General features: G+C 44.8%; 1 protein-coding gene across 3 annotated transcripts in view; it reads left to right on the top strand.

Annotated features, from left to right (window-relative positions):
- Positions 1 to 13696, top strand: part of LOC114603971 (putative E3 ubiquitin-protein ligase HERC3) — a 45016-nt gene extending 31320 nt beyond the window's left edge. For all 3 annotated transcript variants that reach the window (XM_028743575.2, XM_028743577.2, XM_077933827.1), the window contains exons 16-25: positions 798 to 821; positions 908 to 997; positions 1643 to 1813; positions 2824 to 2967; positions 3805 to 3971; positions 5438 to 5504; positions 6426 to 6508; positions 7614 to 7797; positions 9727 to 9829; positions 11651 to 13696. In XM_028743575.2, the coding sequence (XP_028599408.2) occupies positions 798 to 821; positions 908 to 997; positions 1643 to 1813; positions 2824 to 2967; positions 3805 to 3971; positions 5438 to 5504; positions 6426 to 6508; positions 7614 to 7797; positions 9727 to 9829; positions 11651 to 11859 (1242 nt within the window). In that variant the 3' untranslated portion in view covers positions 11860 to 13696. The remainder of the gene's footprint in view (positions 1 to 797; positions 822 to 907; positions 998 to 1642; positions 1814 to 2823; positions 2968 to 3804; positions 3972 to 5437; positions 5505 to 6425; positions 6509 to 7613; positions 7798 to 9726; positions 9830 to 11650) is intronic.
- Positions 13697 to 20292: the final 6596 nt, after the last annotated feature.

Genomic DNA, 20292 nt, shown 5'->3' on the forward strand with positions numbered 1-20292 from the left:
TCTTAAGACCTTAGCCCTGAGCCAAAAGCAGGGTGGGGGGGGGGAGATGTGGGAGAAATGGAAATGCAGAAGGACTTGTCTGTGAAAGGAACACTGGACCCTAAATAAAACATATCTGGCACTTCTCTAGCAGGTTCTGTTCATTCTTGGTTCGGGGGGGCATGAACCAACCTTCTCTACCAAATGGGGTGGGGCCTAGAGCCACTACTCCACAGAGAGGCAGCTTGTGTGTGTGCATGTAGTTTGCAAACCACAAAAAGACCCATGAAATGGGCCAGCCTTTGCCTTAATCTAGTGCATGGGTAAGCAAACTAAGGCCTGGGGGCCGGATCTGGACCAATCGCCTTCTAAATCTGGCCTGTAGACATTCCGGGAATCAGCATGTTTTTACATGAGTAGATTGTATGCTTTTATTTAAAATGCATCTCTGGGTTATTTGTGGGGCATAGGAATTTGTTAATTCCTCCTCCCCAAAAAATAGTCCGGCCCCCCACAAGGTCTGAGGGACAGTGGACCGGCCCCCTGCTGAAACAGTTTGCTGACCCCTGATCTAGTGCTTATGGTGTAGGACTTGGACAGAGGAGCCACATATCTTATTGGGGGTGGGGTCAGCCACCCACATTATCTGCTCCTAAGCCTACTTCATATTGTTGTTGTGAGAACATAGGCTACCCTTTGGGGGAAGGATAGGATTAAAACATAACTGATGGTACTGTTCTAAGTAAAAGCTCACACATTATTCTCTCTCTCTCTCTCTCTCTCTCTCTCTCTTACCTCGCCCTTTTCCCCATCCCCAGAAAGTCAGACCATCAATTATGCAGGTAACCATTCCAATTACTCTTGCCAAAGTAGTTCTCAGCAGAGGCCCAGGCTGCCACCGCTAAATTGAACTGCTCCTACTTTCCAGGATGCCGTGACTCTGTGCTCTTACCCTTTCATCTTCGACGCGCAAGCCAAGACCAAGATGCTGCAGACAGATGCTGAGTTGCAGATGCAGGTAGGCGGCCAGGTCTCCTCTTTCTGCCAATCCCAGCCGTTTTCATCCATGCATTTATTTATTAACATATTTTCTGCACTGACCTTCACCTCCCCAAAAAAAGGGTCACAAGGGTTTTCCGTATCTTACTGCATTATGAATAGCATTAATCAAAACCTTGAACAACAAGGAAAATGTCTCAGTAGTATCGATTTGGGGGGGGACGGACCTTTTCCCTTTTTTTGCGGGGGGGGGGGGGATTAAAAAATGGGATGCCAGATTTCCTACTGGCTCTTGATCTTCGGTAACTTTTGCAAAATCTGTGCGGGAGGCATGTGGCTCACCCTCCCCCTGTCCTCCCATGTGGCATATTTTTAGCAGGGAAATAGGTACTCTTCCTGGCCCAGTCAAGATATTTCCAGACACTAGGAAGGGGCAAAGCGAGTTAGGAGGGCATCCTTGCAAAGCAGCTGGTTTTACAGGAATGTTGTTTTCAGGAGGCAACACAGCATCACTTCTACCCCCTGCCCAAAGCGAACTGCCAGTAAACCCTGTTTCCACAGATACCACTTCCTCTATGCTGGGAATGGAGAACCCAGGGGCTCAGTACATTTGTTGTTTGTCGTTGCTGCTGCTGCTCTTGACTTTTGTATGTGGTTTTGATAGGTGGCCATCAGTGGGGCGAATCTGCAGAACGTTTTCATGCTCCTCACCCTTGAGCCCCTCTTGGCTCGAAGCCCCTTCCTGGTCCTCCATGTTCGTAGGACCAACTTGGTTGGCGACGCCTTGAGGGAGTTGAGCATCCATTCGGATATTGACTTGAAAAAGCCTCTGAAGGTAAGGCCCCGTGGCAGCTCCTCCCTGCAATAGTTTGTTTGGTGTTTGGGCCTGGTCCTCCTCAGTGAGGCACTAAATCTGTGTCTGGCCTGTATCACTTCAGTATGAAAGTGGCCGCTCACACAATGGAGTGCATATGAGTGCATTTGTTGTTGTTGTTTAGTCATTTAGTCGTGTCCGACTCTTCATGACCCCATGGACCAGAGCACACCAGGCACTCCTGTCTTCCACTGCCTCCCGCAGTTTGGTCAAACTCATGCTGGTAGCTTCGAGAACACTGTCCAACCATCTCGTCCTCTGTCATCCCCTTTTCCTTGTGCCCTCCATCTTTCCCAACATCAGGGTCTTTTCCAGGGAGTCTTCTCTTCTCATGAGGTGGCCAAAGTATTGGAGCCTCAGCTTCAGGATCTGTCCTTCCAGTGAGCACTCAGGGCTGATTTCCTTCAGAATGGAATATGAGTGCATATCCATATGTAATAAGTCTCCCCACATAGAAAAATTGCCTAATCTAGTGAGGCCTTGCTCCATGTTTCCCTCAGCAAAGCATACTGAGGTTTGTTCATAATTCTCTGGGTGCTGCTCCAGACAGAAGAATCACATTAAGACAGTAGGCAATAATAGCCACACATTTAAAGTAGTATCATACCACTTTAAACACCCAAAGGATTCTGGGAACTGTAGTTAAGGATGCCAGAGTTGTTAAGAGACACCCCTGTTTCCCCTCAGAGCTACAATTTGCAGAGCGGTTTAACAATCAATCTCTCTTCCCAGGGAACTCTGGGAATTGTAGTTCTGTGCGTGGGGAACAGGGGGTCTCCGAACAACTCTCAGTACCCTGGGCAAACCTCAGCTCCCAGAATTCTTTGAGGGAATCCTCTTCTGCTTAAAATGGTATCATAGTGACTCATTGAAATTGGTGGACTTAAGTCTATTGGATCTGCTTGGAGTATGGCTCAGTTGGCTGTTACTTGGTTGCAATTGCTGAAGCTCCATTTTGGGCATTGTGGCAGGTGATCTTTGACGGCGAGGAGGCGGTTGATGCTGGCGGCGTCACAAAGGAGTTCTTCCTCCTGCTGCTAAAAGAGCTCCTGAATCCTATCTATGGGATGTTCACCTGCTACCCCGAATCAAACCTGCTGTGGTTTTCGGATACCGTAAGTGTGCTTGGTTTATGCACTCACAAACTGTTTGCCAGGGATCCCGCTTAGCTTGGTGCATGATGGATTTGATTTAAATCAAATCGAGTTAAATCACAATTTAAATTACTAGTCAGTAAGACTTGATTTAAACCTTTTTTTTTTTTTTTTACAGGAAGACTCATTCTTTCTGGTATAATCTTAATATTTACAACCAGATGAAGGTTTCATTTTTGGAATAATAAATTTTCAGAGTAGTAGTTACAGTTATATAAAGAAATTACTGATTTGGTTATCCTATTAGAAATACACAGATAATTATGAAATTATTGTGAGGCTTATTAAGTTAACTTTACATTTGGACAACTTTTCTGCTGTACTTTATTGGAAAGAGAGAAAAAAATATTTCCTTAATAACAATTTAAACAATTTATTTAACTAAAACAATAACATTATAGCATATGTATCCATGTTTGCTAACTGATGTGGTTAATGGTTTGTTTGTTTTTTAAAAAAACAGACGAGTTTTAGCACACATGAAAAACTTAAAACAAATCCTTATTTCCTGATGAATAGCCTTTGGACTATAATGTAACTTAAACAGAAAGCTATCTTTTAGAAAGATTTCCCCTCCAAAAGCATTTATTTTAAAAATCTGATTTTTTAAAAAAAATCAATTTTTTTGAGAGATTTTTTTTTAAAAATCACTGATTTTTATTCACCCTGGCTTTGTTGTAGTTTGGAGACTCACAGCCCGGGGGAGGGATTGTTAGCCGCTTTCCAGATCTAAATCTTTCCAGCTCCTCGCTGACGCTTTCCTCCTGCTAACTTGTCCTTCTCTGTGTGTGTCCGAAGTGTTTTGTAGAGCATAACTGGTTCCACCTGATTGGCATCGTCTGCGGTCTGGCCATATACAACTTCACTGTTGTGGATCTTCACTTTCCATTGGCCCTCTACAAGAAACTCTTGAATGTGAAGCCGTGCTTGGAAGACTTGAAGGAGCTTTCACCTACAGAAGGAAGGTAGAAAGTATTGGAATTATGTCTTCCTGTCCACTTCGCAATCGGCCTAGATTGAATTTGGCAATGGCACTTTCATAAAATTTGAGCAGTGCTGGGGGTTGGGGGTGGAAGGCAGGATGTGTCCCTGTTATGAGGGGGGGAAAGCAAACCATTGGGAGAAGGAATACAGTGGTACCTCAGGTTAAGTACTTAATTCGTTCTGGAGGTCTGTTCTTAACCTGAAACTGTTCTTAACCTGAAGCACCACTTTAGCTAATGGGGCCTCCTGCTGGTGCCGCTGCTCTGCCGGAGCATGATTTCTGTTCTGATCCTGAAGCAAAGTTCTCAACCTGAAGCGCTCATTCTTGGTTAGCGGAGTCTGTAACCTGAAGCGTATGTAACCTGAGGTACCACTGTACACCTATGTTTCCATCCTTCTCCAATGAGAACATTTTGTGTTGGAGTTCTGTTGCCCCAAACCGATATCAGTGTTACTTTTGGGGATGAGAATTTTTATTTTTCATTACACCCATTAAAATAAAAAGCAAAACAAAGTCATACAAACATGATATTTACAAAACAGAAAATAATGTGTGAGGTTGAACGCATTCCTGAAACCTACCATTTTTACGTGCTATAGATAATCTATATACTTAAATAATGTGAAACTGTTTGGGTGTGGCTCTTTGAGTTCTTATCATATATCCATCGGTTAAGAATTCTGCATTTGACATACTCTTTCTTATACACTCTTTTAACGTAACTGTGGAAAATTCCAGTATGCAGCAGTGTTTTATTTTTTTGGCAACTGTTAATGAACAAATAATTCAAATTGAAACTCTGCCCTGTAACTTTTTTTGGATCAGATTGTATTTTTTTGGCCCACTTTCCTCAATTCCGTCCTAAAATTTGATACCATAAATCCTTAATAGCAGTGCAAGGAAGAGGGTTATGTATTGTACAGTGGTGCCTCGCAAGACGAAAAGAATCCGTTCCGCGAGTCTCTTCGTCTTGCGGTTTTTTCGTCTTGCGAAGCAAGCCGCTTAGCGGATTAGCGCTATTAGCGGCTTAGCGGGCTTAGCGGATCAGCTGATAAGCGGCTTAGCGATCAGCTGTTAAGCGGCTTAGCGGATCAGCTGTTAAGCGGCTTAGCGGATCAGCTGATAAGCGGCTTAGCGGATCAGCTGTTAAGCGGCTTAGCGGATCAGCTGATAAGTGGCTTAGCAGCTTGGGAAAAGGGGGGGGGGGGAGGAAAAAAACCCTGCAGGAACTTGCAATACATTTTCGTCTGGGAAGCAAGCCCATAGGAAATTCGTTTTGTGAAGCACCTCCAAAACGGAAAACCCTTTCGTCTAGTGGGTTTTCCGTCTTGCGAGGCATTCGTCTTGCGGGGCACCACTGTACAAACAATGCTGTGTCTCAGATGCAGACTTTTTCCTCTCTCCTAATGTCTTTCTGCCTTTACATTTCCTTTACCTTATTTATAGGAGTCTTCAGCAGCTATTAGATTACCCTGGAGATGATGTTGAAGAGACATTCTGCCTATATTTCACGGTAAGACCATCTATCTGCCTGTCTCTTGCATTTACCGTATTTTCCCGTGTATAACATGACCCCATGCATAAGATGAGCCCTATTCTGGGGAGCACCAAAATAAGAAATCAGTATTTTAAAGTGAGCTGAAAAAGATGATCGAGCTTTTTTTTTTATAAGGTCGACCAAAAGGTTTTTAAGCCTTTTTTTTTGGAAAATAGGCTAGGTTGGTTAGGCTGAGAGACAGCAACTGGCCCAAGGTCACCCAGTGAGCTTGATGGCCGAGTGAGGATTTGAACCTTGGTGTCTCATGTCCTCATCCGACGCTCTAACCGCTACACCACGCTGTCAAAGGAACACCCATTTTTGACGGTGTACTTCTTGGCTCAGATCCATGTTCATGAAATGGACACCACAGAGAAGGTTTAGCTGCATTTTGACGTTCTTCCTGGTGTCGATGGAAATGGAGCTCATTTGATTTTAATCTGGATTGTGCCTCATTGGCTACAATCCAGCAGTATGCCAAGGGTGTGGAAACGTGGTCAGAGATAAACTGCACATTGCTCTCAAATTGGTAGAGCGTGGGACTCTTGATCTCAAGGTCATGAGTTCGAGTCCTGCATTGGGCAAAAGATTCTTGCACTGCAGGGGATTGGACTAGATCAGCCTTTCTCAACCTGTGGGTCACCAGATGTTGAACTACAACTCCCATCACCTCTAGCTAGCAAGGCCAGAGCTCAGGGATGATGGGAGTTGTAGTCCAGCAACATCTGGGGACCCACAGGTTGAGAACTGCTGGACTAGATGATTCCCCCCTGGGTCCCTTCCCACTCTACAGTTATATGATTTAATGTCATTTTTTATTGTATTAAGCTGTGTTGATGAGATACAAAATGAAGCAATTTTGTTGTCTTTTTCTGGGGTGGGAAAACAAACAAACAGATGTGCAGAGAAAGCTATGGAGTGGCGGAGCAGAAGAACCTCATCCCTGACGGAGACAAAATTCCAGTGCAGAAAGATAACAGGTGCATACCATCTGATGCCTAAAGATGCTCTCTGTGGTTATTTCACAAGTGACACAACAGGGTCCTTCATAGTGGCTGTTTTGGGATGAGCCCAGCAAGAGGACTCTGTATTGGGCTCTTCAGATTGGGAGGATAGCAATCTTAAGAAAATAAAAGATGGAGGGGAGTGGGTTGAGAAGTACTGTTGCGCAGGAGCCATGAGGGACCATGCATGAAAAAAATAACCAGACTGTGTTGGGGGAAACAAAAAATGCAATAAGGTAGAAAAGGTTCTGCCATCTGCTCTTCATCCTTCCTCGTTTCCTGACATTTGGTTTGGTCCAGAGGGGGAACGCGAAACAATAAAATGGATCCAAAGTCTTTTAGATTAACACCGCACATTTTGTTTGGTAATATTTGCCATAGATTTACATAGGCAAACATCGCCCAGAGCTTGGTTTGAGGTTTCTTTTTTTCTGGAGTCTGAAAATATGATGCAAGGAGAAGGTGAAGTCCCCCCCCCCCCCCAGCTGCTTCATGCAATTGACCACTATGGGAAGAAGGTGCTGGTCTAGATGGGCCTAACTAGCCTGATCCTGCAGGCATTTGTTACATTTTTAATTTTTAAAATCCTATGCTGAAGTAGTGCAGATTGTACAGTGGTGTCCCGCAAGACGAATGCCTCGCAAGATGAAAAACTCGCTAGACGAAAGAGTTTTCCGTTTTTTGAGTCGTTCCGCAAGACGAATTTCCCTATGGGCTTGCTTCCGTCTTGCGAGTTCTTGCGAGTTTGTTTCCTTTTTCTTAAAGCCGCTAAGCCGTTAATAGCCGCTAATAGCTGCTAAGCCGTTAATAGCCGCTAAGCCGCTAATAGCCATGCTTCGCAAGACGAAAAAACCGCAAGACGAAGAGACTCGCGGAACGGATTAATTTCGTCTTGCGAGGCACCACTGTACAGTGATTTGCAATGTAAATGCATTTTAGGAAACGCGTGTGATCTTCCAAGCAACTTTTGGAAGCGGTATCCCTTGCTGTCTGGGTGGACATTGGCTTCAGCCGACAGCACCCTTATCTGCCACTGTTTGCTTCTTTGTAATGACCAGTGCTGTTTCCTTGAATCCCCCAGGGAGGAATTCGTCGACGCGTACGTTAATTATGTCTTTAACCTTTCGGTAGACGAGTGGTACATGGCTTTCTCCACTGGCTTCCTGAAGGTGTGTGGGGGTAAAGTTCTAGAAATGTTCCAGCCCACCGAACTGAGAGCCATGATCGTAGGGAGCAGCAACTACAACTGGAAGGAACTGGAAGAGGTAAGCAGGCACATCCTTCTGTACATTTTGCCCTTTGTGAATCTAGAACTACTACTTGTTGTGTTCCGAAGGCAAAGGAAGGATTGGACCCTGATTAATAAAATAGACACGAGGCTTGGCCAGCAAGACTCTGGGAGGAAGTGTCAATAGCCACTCCCTCGTCCAGGCCATTTTATTAACAAAAGAACTCTTACACAGCGTTTGTAAGAACCAATCAGATTTCCCATGAGCATTTCAAAAAATCACCATGTGGGGATCAAGGTAAATCAGAGAAATCCTTTTAACTACAAAGAACTACTTTGAGCATGCATACATGTTTTAGGCTAAATAAACAGGAATCAAGGAGGAATGCATTTAGCAAACCCGGAGGTCATAAACGGGCAGTAAACAGGAAAGGAAGGACGGAAAGGAAAGTCAGGCAATTACCGCCTTCTTATAAACTCTCTTCCTGGCCCTTAAAATCTACCTAAAGATTCACAAAAGCTACATCAAAGCTACCTCCTTATCTTACGTACTGAGGATGCCTGGTGAAGCAACCGGTCTGTGTACGTGACTTGTCAGGCAAGAGAAATGGGGCAGAGATGCAGGGGCTTGGATTGATCAGAAATCATGTCAAAGGGCTCAAGCCCAGCCAAAGCAATGCTTTCATTGCTGACACAATGGCTTGCTTCATTTTTCATAATTCCTCATAGCAATCCCACCTGACCACCACACTACTGTCCTGAGCAAAACCTTAATCTTTACCTTCTGCGAATCTGTCTGGCTAGGATGTGAGACCTAAGAACGCCCCCATCTCTCTCTTAATTATTTACTGTTTTCTCCATTTCCCCCCCTCACCTGTCTTCCAAAGTGTGCATGGTTCTCCTCCTCTCTATTTTATCCTCACAGCCACCCTGCGAGGTAGGAGAGGTTGAAATATCAACCTGTTAGCTTCCTGACTTAAGTAGGCTATATGAACATGCACCTTCTTGTTCCTAGTCTGACACTCAGGAGAATTTCACCGAGTGGTTCAGTTCGTTGGAGAAAGCACCAAACAGTAAACTAAACATGAAAGCAAAGCCCTCGCTCAAATGATTCTTGAAGTAAAATAATAATGAGGCTTGGTTTTGGTGGTTGTTGTTTTTTTGCAATATGCTGTGCTCAGTGCATTTCAGTGTGGTTCCTCCTTTTCCACTGCCAGCCCGATCCTGTGTGTGTTTACTTGGAAGTAAGTCCCGCTGTGTCCAATAGGGCCGACTTCCTAGCCGGGTATGTTTGGGATTGGAGCCTTACTGGAGAGCTGCAGAGGTCCTGTTCTTAAAAGAGCATGTTGGTTCAAAAAGGTTCAACATCCTCTCTGAGTGAACAGCTGTGTCAGGGGAATCAGCATCCAACAGCTTTGGAATTCAATGTGCTTGCATCTCTAAATTATGAAGATATTTATAACCCTCCTGGACCAAGCTAGAGAATGCAGTTTGAGCATTTGCAACCTTCCTAGTCCTTTTACAAAGTTCAAAATATGTATATGCCTTTGAAAGTTATTACATTGTTTATTTGAAAGCACCTCTAAACTTCTCAATATTTTAAAAATCTCCAAGCACGATACAAAAGCACAACATCCATTAAAACAAGAACACAGCCTAAAACCAATAAAATGATATAACGTTAAACAGAAAATCAAGGGACTCATACACATAAATCAGGGTTCTATATTAATGGGTCAGGGAAAGGCTGGACAGAAAGTTAAAAGTCCTTACAAGACGTCTGAAGCAATTGGTAGTTGCTGCTTTACACGTGGCAGAGGGAAGGACATTCCATAGAAGGGGCAACAGCATAAAATGCCCATTTGGGAGTTATTGCCCTATGATGTAAGCGTTCTTACAGGTCCATACAGGGGCAGGCGGTCTTTCAGGTTTGCCATGAGTTCTTAAAACTAACCCTTTTTTACAGAGCGCAGTTTACAAAGGGGACTACTCGGCTACCCATCCAACCGTGCAAATGTTCTGGGAGATCTTTCACGAGTTTTCTCTGGAAAAGAAGAAAAAGTTTCTCTGTAAGTAACTAGTTTTGGTTTTTTAGTGCGATGGCAGTTTCCCCTTGGATTTCGGCAGTCAAAACCAATAACTTGTTCTTGCTAGCTTAATATATACAGTGGTACCTCGTGTTACGCACCGTCCCCCTTACGAATGCTGTGGGTTACGCGCTCCGCCAACCTGGAAGTAGATGCCCCTTTTTGCAACCTTTGTCCCGGGATGCAGGCGGAAGCTGCGCTCTGGCGGTGCGGCAGCAGCAGGAGGCACCATTAGGGAAAGCACGCCTCATGTTACTACGGACCTCCAGAAAAGATTAAGTTTGCAACCAGAGGTACCACTGTATGAAACACACCTGAATGCCTTCCACCAGGTGGCAGGCTTCTCTTTACCTGTTCTCTGGCACAGTGGTGAAGGGAGTGAGCTGCTGAGATTGGAACTTCCTGTCCAGATCTCACTTCTGCATTGTGGTGAAGCTTTTGATACTGGCCCTCTCTGCTTGTGGGGAATCTTCCCTTGTGCAGGGAATTTTCTCTGCATTCGGCTGTCCAAAGTGGCTAAGGAGGAGACTCAACATGTGGCTTTTGTTGAATGTGGAAAACAAGGGTGGGGAGCTGCCTGTATTGTTGTTGTCACACTTAAATCTATATCCCGCTGCTTCTCCCAAAGGAGCCCAGGGCAGCAAACACTTCAATTATTTTTTGAAAATGCAGTAAAAACTCCACATATTTAAAATTTCTAAAAAGAATAAAGCACAAAACATTAGAAACAAATTTAAGGACAGATAACACCAAATATTGTGCCTGAACAGGCCCACCGAAACAGAATAGTTTTCATCAATTTCTTAACTTGTTCAGGAAGCAGAAAGAATGAGATGAGGGAAGAGTGCTGGTATTTTTTAAAAGGGAATTGTTATAAGAAAAACTGCTCCTTTTCCCTTATGGGGTACCCAAGAGCCCATATAGAATCCTTATGTAGGTTCTCTATCGGTAGGAGAAAACAACAGAGGCCAACCAGAGAATATTGAGAAGCAAAACAGCTAGTAAGCCTGATATTTATTAAACTGTTGCAACAGGGTGCTCACCCCCCCCCCCCCCACGCAGGAGGGAGAAGGAACACAGAACAATGGTGTGCAAGTCCTTATACTGTATAGACTTTTGAATTTGCACCCTGTAGCTCAAGACACCCCGCCCAATACATCATACATACCCCACAGAAGGGGTGGTCTACAGCAGAATCCTGTCTGGCAGGAAACCTGTTAAAGGGTTTACCTGGACAGCTAGCCATTCTTTTGTGATGATAAATACTTAATTCCTGAGTCCAGGTCACAGGCTCACCCTATTCATACCCAAATGTGCCCTTAAGGCAGGATTTGTGAGCACAGAGACAATGGGGAGGCTTTTCCCATTGCCATCCAAACCGCAGAGGAATATTTGAGGTCACTGCAAGAGTCAAAATGGCTTTAGGACTGTTTTCCTGTACTGTTTCAGACACGTGGTTTATATATTTACTGGTATGTATGTGTTTGCCCGATACATTTATTTTATATCTTAGACCTTATCTCATACCAATAACTAACTTAGTTGGTCTCTAAGGTGCTACTGGAAGGAATTTTTTATTTTATTTTGACTACGGCAGACCAAGACGGCTACCTACCTGTAACTAGAATGATAGGTGCTTGGGATGGGTGAGCTTCCACTGCCTGATCCAGGATGCCTTCGAATGCCAGTTGGTGGCCCCTCAAAAGCTATTGTCCTCAGGTTCCATATCATCTGTTTGGCCACTTGCGAGAACAGGACACCCTCTTCAGGGCTCCGCTGATGCTTTTATGTTCCCCCTTCCAGTGTTTCTGACCGGCAGCGACCGCATCCCCATCTACGGCATGTCGAGTTTGCGCATTGTGATCCAGTCCACCTCCAGCGGGGAGCAGTACTTGCCGGTGGCGCACACCTGCTACAACCTCCTCGACCTCCCCAAGTATAGCAGCAAAGAAGTCCTGAGCACGAGACTCACTCAAGCCATTGACCACTATGAGGGCTTCAGCTTGGCCTGAGGGGAAGCCGCCCCCAACACGAGACAATTCTTGTATAGAAAGGAAATACTGTCTTGTTTTTATTTTTGTAAGGGAAATGGGATAAAGATACTCCTTGAGATAGGGAGGGTGAGTGCAGGGAGGAGAGAAGGGAAGAGCATAGGATCAAGGACACCCACACCCCCCCAGTGAAGTCTGGTCAACGTTCCTCAGGATTTTGACTTTACTACTTTTCAAAAACAAAAATCTGTTGACACGTCGTCTGACTGGCTGTTAGATGCCTTTTTCGTTCCTTGCTCGCCCCTCCTCTTGTTTAAAAATACCTTCAATATTTTGAGATGTCTCTTCACAGTTTGGAAATATAAAGCTGTGTGAAAGCTTTCCTTGTCTCCACACGTACGGGTTCCCTAACACCTCTCCAATCACAGGTAATTTCTGTGGTAAAACAAGCGTGCTCCTTGGCTGTTCAACAGTATACCGGGGAGCTAAGAAGTGGATAATTTAACACAGAGAAGATTAGTATGTGAATGTTTGGGCAGAAATGAAGATTTTATGAGTTGAATTTTCTAACATTTTCTACTCCCTGTTGCCTATTGTCTACAAAAAAATGGGAGGAGAGGTAAATAATTTTACTGCCTTCTGTGTGACCAGAAGAATTTCAGGGCCTTGCATGTAGAGGAATGGGAACGAGGAATGCTCATGAAGACCTAGGTGGCCTACCTGAATTATTTGATATTTTATGCTGTTGGGTGTTTTTTAACAGCTGTGTGTGTGTGTTTTGAAATACAGTGATGATTCCCTGCCCCCCCCCCCCATTTCAGTGATGGGATTCTCACAGCAATTCCTTCACAAAACACACCTCATGTCTCCCTTCCCACCCCCCACTATCTCTGCACTTGGGGGTCTTTTGCAAGGTAGTACAGAAGCCCTTTCCCACCTTCAGCCCAAGGGTGGGCAGCAGCCACCATCCTGCCCCATCAGGGATGGGATTTCCATGGATCTCCAGCTATTGGATGGACTCCAACTCCCATCAGCCCCAGCCAGCCTGGCCCAGTGGTCAGGGATGATGGGACAGTGAGTCTGGCAACATCTGGAGGTCCACAGGTCCCCTATTTCTGAACTGGATGGTACTATTTCTCGTCTTCTATGGAGAAATGCAGGTCCCTGGTGCACATTTACACTGAGAGAAGCTGATGAAGCAGTTTCTACACCCTTACCTCTTGACCCCCTACCCCAGAAGAACCCATACCCACCATAGATGTCATGATGAGCACTCTCCTCTCTTCCAAGGTCCATTATTAATCTGAACTTGTGATCCTGGAGAATGGATTTATTTATATAACAAGGTGGCCTCGGTCCTGCTAAAGCTGGTTGTTTATGACCTTTCAAGTACTGCGAGGAGCGGTGGAGTGAGTCACAACTCGGCTGTTATCATGGGGACTCTGTGCCAAACTTGATTTGACCTTTGACTTTGCTCAGCTGACATGGGCCAAGCTAGCTGGGCCGCAGGGGATGGGGGGATTCAACCCTCCACTCCCTGTTGGCAGTTGTGGCATTGTGCCCCATAGGATGCCATGTCGAATTTGGCGTTGAATCACAGTCTTCTTGGGTTGGATTGGGGCCTCGGTATTTGTCTATCCTTTGCTTAATCATAGCATCGAAACTGTATTTTGCACCTTTTGATGAAAAAGCTGTGAAGGTATCGGGATTTTTATTTTATTTTAAGAAAAGGAATTAACACTCTGATTTGCTACTTGGGTAGCCAATCAGCCTCTTTCTACTACAGCTCTATCAGATGTTTATTTTCTATGTGTGTACATAGCCCAGTATTATGCAATAAATGTAATGTTTCCTTCAAGCGTGTTTTCACCTAAGAACAAAGGAAATTCTCGACCCTCTTTCAGAATGGTACAACTGGGTGGTTATAGAACTATGACCTATAATGATGTGCTTGAACCAGAAAGTCTCCGGATTGGACAAGGCTTGGACGTATGAAGGAGAAACATCACAGCCACCCAGTGGTTGCAGCTATTCCTGTGCACCTACCATAGATCCATGTTACAACACTTGCATGTGCAGGTAAAGGTCATTCATGGCACATAGGCCCAAGCCACATGGACATAAACACCCCAGAAACATCCAGCTTGGGGGGGGGGGGGGAGTCCTGGAAACAACAAAATGGTTCAGGCCTATAGCCATTTTGATTTCTAAAATCATGAAATCCACCAAACTATTCACAACCTATGGCAAAATCAGATGGCTTTATTCCCAGCTCTGTTCGAACTTGCAATAGCAGAAGCAATGGGACCTGTTAATGTCCTCTCTCTTATTCTTATCCTCTTATCATCCTTCCATCCTGTTTGCTAGTATAAGGGGAAGATAAATAATACAGTGGTACCTCAGGTTACAGGCGCTTCAGGTTACAGACTCTGCTAACCCAGAAATAGTACCTCAGGTTAAGAACTTCGCTTCAGGACAAGAACAGAAATCACGGGGCAGCAGCAGCAGGAGGCCCCATTAGCTAAAGTGGTACCTCAGGTTAAGAACAGTTTCAGGTTAAGAACGGACCTCCAGAACAAATTAAGTTCTTAACCCGAGGTACCACTGTATTACTATTACTATTTTTGTTATCAAGGCTCCCTCCCGCAGCCAGAACTCACCGGCACTCAGTTCTGGCACCTCTCAGTGGGCGCCATTGCTATTCTAAGAGAACAAGGGAGGCATTTGTGGTGAGTTCAGGCACCTCTTTCTAGAAAAATAGCACTGATAGTTCTTTATGAAATTCGTATACCGCCCTTCATCTGAAGATTACAGGGCGGTTCACAACAAAAAAATACAAAATGAGAACACAAATTACATAATGAAAACCACAATTAAAGTTTGTGTGAGGACCATGGACTGGGTAGCTGGGGAGATTCATGTTTGTCATGAAAGGCCCTCATGTTTCTAGCTTGGTGAACGGTTGGGCGTGTGTTTGAAAATGGGTAAACACCCAGAAAGTGACTTCTCACATGGTTTCTGGCCATTTCCCAAAGCTGCTTTTAGTGCGACTAATCCCAGTTAGCGTGCAATTTGCTGGCGTTAAGGGAAGTTCCAGTGTAGGTTGAACTCTGTTCCTGCTTACATTCCAGTGCTGGGAAGCAACACAATATCAGCGAAAGCAACGCCTTCTCCTGTTTCTCATAATACCCCCTCCTGATATGATTTGTAGAGCAGGACAAGCAAGGCGGGGGACTCGCTTTAGAAAGCGTTAGTGGCATTTGCTGTGTTATTCCAGGAAAGTTTCAGTGGCACCTGAAACACAGATGTTAGTTCTAAAGCGCATATATATATATATATACACACACACACACACACACACACACACACACACACACCTCTACAAAAAAACATGCCAAAATGAACAGCTGAGGCTTCTAACCCACCAAGACAAAAGCTTGTTAGGTTTGCCCACAAATGATATTGCTACTGTCTAGTAAATGACATGGGACTGAAAAGTACCCAAATTATGTTTATCCAAATCCTTACCAGCTGAGAATAGGATCCCCTCTCACCCATGAGCATGGCTTCAAAATATGGGCTGGGAAATACACTCCTTCTTTGCAGCTGTAATGAGCGAGGATTTGATAGTGGTGGTCAGTTAAGTGTTTTTATATACATTAGGTCTTGTAAGGTAAAGGTAAAGGGACCCCTGACCATTAGGTCCAGTCGTGACCGACTCTGGGGTTGCGGCGCTCATCTTGCTTTATTGGCTGAGGGAGCCGGCATACAGCTTCCGGGTCATGTGGCGAGCATGATTAAGCCACTTCTGGCGAACCAGAGCAGCACACGGAAACTCTGTTTACCTTTCCGCCGGAGTGGTACCTATTTATCTACTTGCACTTTGACGTTCTTTCGAACTGCTAGGTTGGCAGGAGCAGGGACCGAACGACGGGAGCTCACTCCGTCGCGGGGATTTGAACCGCCGACCTTCTGATTGGCAAGTCCTAGGCTCTGTGGTTTAACCCACAGCGCCACCCGCGCCCACTTGTACCAATCCACTATTTTTTGTGTTTGCCTTTAGAAGCAGGGGGTGAGGAGAGGCAGAACTTCCAAAATGTTCAGGGAGGGACCATAGCTTGTTGGAAGAGAATCTCCTTTTCATGTAAAAACTCTCAGGATCCCCAACATTCCAATTAAAAAGGCCCAGGGAGCAGTTTCTGGGATCTGTGGAGAGCTACTGCTGAGAGAAGGTAGAGAATTCTGAGCTGGACAAATTATTTGACCTATTATAAAGCAGCTTTTTTATGTTGTTCATACCCACCTATACCAAAAGAGACATCCATCGTTTCAGCAAAGGGGGTTCTCAAAGGGCCATACTTCTCTGTCAATTTTAAGTTCTTGACAGAAAATTTAATCCGGATGCCAATGTGCTACTTTCCGGGGGGGGGGGGGGGCACAGGAATGTCACAGAGATCTGGCACTTGTTTGTTCTAGGATTAAGAAAACTTTGGGCTTAATTAGAAGCTGCCAGAGGTTTTTAAATCAAAGGCAACCATCTGCATGATCAAATACTTCTCATCAGATACAGCTTTGCAGATTTAATTTTGCAGCTTGTCTTCAATGGCCTGGTTCTAGGTGGTTGTCTCTGGAGAAGGAAAAGGGTATTTTTCGAATATGTGGGGCTTTAATAAACCCAGCCGTTTTCAAGGATTTGTTCCTTTGCCTTCTTTTGTTACTCGGCATTAACTGGTCCATTTGGCACAATATGGACTTTGGTTACTGGTGGTTCTCTGGTGACTTGGCAGAGATCCCCCCCCCCCCCAATGCATCTGGCTTCAATCCATTTAATTGGAGATGTACAGAACTGGAACCTTCTGTCTGCAAAGCAGGGACCACTTTTTCTCTCGTAGAGGTTGAGAATCGACAAAAGAACATGCCCCTATCAGCAGCGGTAACAAACTGCATGCTTGCACCATTTGTGCTAGTTAGAACAGCTGCAGGACGTCTTGAATAAGTTGCTGCCATCTCATGTTAACTCTCCTAAATCTGGATGACTGCAATCCAGATCTAGGCAGTCCTTTTAAGTCTCCTTTAAAACTTGCAAGCACAAACAAGGCCAAGAAAAATGAATAGGATGATTGGGTGGCTAGACTTAGCCAAGTGTCATGTTTCTGACTTGACAAAGTACCTTTACCAATAGCTTCTGATAAGTAACTAGTAGATGGTGTTACACAATATTGCTTCTCTTTTATTAACGCCATCTTCTGCAACATAACCCTCTCCAGATGTTGTTGGTCTACAACTCCCACCAGCCCGAGTCAGGAAAGGCAAGAATTGTAGTGTAACGCCTGGTGGGCTCTTTGTTGGCTACCCCTGGAATGGAAACGGGCTGGGGGCTTTGCTTCATTATAGAGGCCTAAGCCATTAAAGCAACATGGTTGTAGTTAGGAGCGAAGATTAGTCACACAACTAGTTGCTTTCAGTGGGACTGCCACTGTTAAAGGTAAAGGTAAGGGGACCCCTGACCATTAGGTCCAGTTGTGACCGACTCTGGGGTTGCGGTGCTCATCTCGCTTTATAGGCCGAGGGAGCCGGCGTACAGCTTCCGGGTCATGTGGCCAGCATGACTAAGCCGCTTCTGGCGAACCAGAGCAGCGCACGGAAACGCCGTTTACCTTCCCGCCGGAGCGGTACTTATTTATCTACTTGCACTTTCATGTGCTTTCGAACTGCTAGGTTGGCAGGAGCAGGGACCGAGCAACAGGAGCTCACCCCGTCACGGGGATTCAAACCGCTGACCTTCTGATCAGCAAGTCCTAGGCCCTGTGGTTTAACCCACAACGCCACCCGTGTCCCACTGTTACCTACTGTTAAACCTCAAGAGAAAAACTGGGAGCATTGCCACCGTGTTAGCAAGAGTGATGGAGGCTGTTGCAGTCAAAAATAGGTTTTATTTTTTCTGTTTCATACAAAATACAACCCTGTATGAAAAATGTACATATATATATATTATATGTCTACAGGTTTACATTTTAAAAAAAACAAAAACAAAAAACCACCAGAGTGTTTTGATTGAATTTTGCTGAGTTTAAGTAATGATTGTAAACACAGAACAGAGCGCACAAGATTTCATCAGGTGCATCAAGCAGATCATGAACAGGATTAAGTTGCGTGGTTGTTCTTGAAACCTAGACTGAAGTCTGACAAAGGCATTTATTACAGCTGCATGATATGATTGGCTTTGTTTTCAACTTTCCAGCTGTAATCAGTACATGAAACTCAAAAAATGTTTGAAGTCATCTCTGTGTGCTGTCCTCCTATTTCAATGACGCTCATGCAGAGAGGACGTCCCTGGGATTGTGCCTGACACCTATATCATAACTACATAAATACACAAAATAAGAACATGGGATTGTCAGTGCATGCAAATGTCCACAGAGAGGGCTGAGAACAGGCACAAATAACACTTGGAATATATGCTTTTAAGCAACCTTGACACCCAGCGGTGCTGCAGAGGTGTTAGAGAGGTGGAACACAATTTTCTTGCCACTGTAAAAGGTTTGGCTATACCCCTCTCCACAGGAGATTCAAAGAAGTTTGCAAGTCTCCTCTGTTCAGTTTCTTTTGGCATCGGGGATATTTCAGAGAATCCATAGTACCTGCAGGACAGCTGTTAGCAAAGTTGCCTAGAGGGGAGCTGTACAAAGGATATAAAGCATTCGTCATTTTCAAGTACGGAGGGAATCAAATTTTCTCAAAAGTGTCATGTAGGAGAAAAAGCAGCAGCAGAATTTCTGTTTGTGGCATTTTCGTTCCCAACTCTCATGATTTCCTTTTAATGAGTGGAGCAGAATCAATTTGTTAAAACTGTCACGTGGGAAACAGCAAGGATGATTTTTTTCACTGCAATTTGTTACAAGGGTGTGGACAGATTTTAGGTTTGTCAGGTCTACTTTATCTTTTGCAAGAGCTCAAAAGATCTGCTAGCGAGAGCCAGGTGCAAAATACCATTTGAATGAAAGAAAAGAGTGCCTCTGAGCACATCCTAAGCACAGGAATTTGTAATCGGTATTATAACTGAACTGAGCTCACTGTCCTTTATTTCAGCAGTCCAATTAGCTGGGGCGAAAGCTGTTTTTGGTATTGTTAAAACAACTGGGAGGCAGAAACCCTTACCCATCGATGACAAATCACCCAGAAATTGACCACTCAATCATGGAACTACCTTCCGCTCAGCCCTAGTAGAGACTGGAGGTAGGATTTCTAGACTACAACAATTTTATACCAGTTTAGCTGTCCCTCCAAGAAACTTGGGAAGTAATTTGGAGAGGGCACCTGTGCATTCATATGGGGAAAACTTTGAAAGCTTAAGCCTCAGAAAGAAGGCAGGGAGATAATGCTCTCTGTGCAGGTCCTCCATTCAAACATGCGGTCACTAGGGTTCATTCATTTTGAGGCGGCACAGGTGTGTGGAGGACTGGAGTACACACCTGCCTGCCTGTTTGAATCTGCTCTCTTCAAGTGAAATAATACACAGCCAACTACAGAAGGAATTAAAATGGTAAGAGTGGGAAAAGGTTGCTTAAAAGTGATGCCAATGGAGATTAAAACAGCATCTAAATGAGCAAATAATCCCCTATTGTATGGCGAAGTCCTCACGAGAGCCAACCCTGAATTAAGATTCCCTCGGTACCCTTCTGCATTGATCGCAGTAACACAACCGGCAGTTTCACCCCCTCTTCCTTCCCTTCCACTGTATCCACAGACAAATCGAATGGCAAAAGCCATTTGCATGCTGCAAATTTCCCCCAGCAAAACCCCGCATACAGGATAAATTGCTAGGCTGGAAGTATCCGAAGGCTTGATGGACAGCTGCAAAGAAAGTGATCCAGGAATTCCTGTATTAGGAGTAGGAAAGCTCTGTCCGCTCATTGCTGAGATCCTGGTATTTCTTCTACCCCCACAGCCTCTAATGGCTAGTCCCAAGGAAAGATCAGGATCAGGCCTCCACCATTTCTACCTGCTCCTCTCACCACAGGCAGATTTGATTAAAAGGTCCTGCTGGTTCCTCCCTGGGAACCTCTTTGGAAAAGGTTTATTCTTCCATTGTCGGGGAGGATCCTGTTTCATATAAGCATCTGGTTCTCTTCTAAAGGCAAGGAAACGGCGGGAGGGCGTGTGAGAGCTTCAGGAATCTGTGGCAAGTTCTTGCTCTCAAACCACTAGCGGAGCTGACTCCAGGGCGCCTCCTCAAGGCAAGCTGGCTTCTATGCCAGGCCTGAATTTCCATCTTGTGCCAGCGAGTCGAGATGAGAAGAAACCACTAACCCACACAGTTTTTGCTCTCTTGAGTCCACGAGTGCTTTCATTTTGGTGACGGGGGAAAAGCAATTCGGGGCCATGAATAGATGCACATATATAACATACACAAACCTGGAAGCCTACCTAACAAAATGATTAGGAGAAGATGTG

Source organism: Podarcis muralis, chromosome 9 (genome assembly GCF_964188315.1).
Source record: "Podarcis muralis chromosome 9, rPodMur119.hap1.1, whole genome shotgun sequence".
Classification (NCBI taxonomy): Eukaryota; Metazoa; Chordata; class Lepidosauria; order Squamata; family Lacertidae; genus Podarcis; species Podarcis muralis.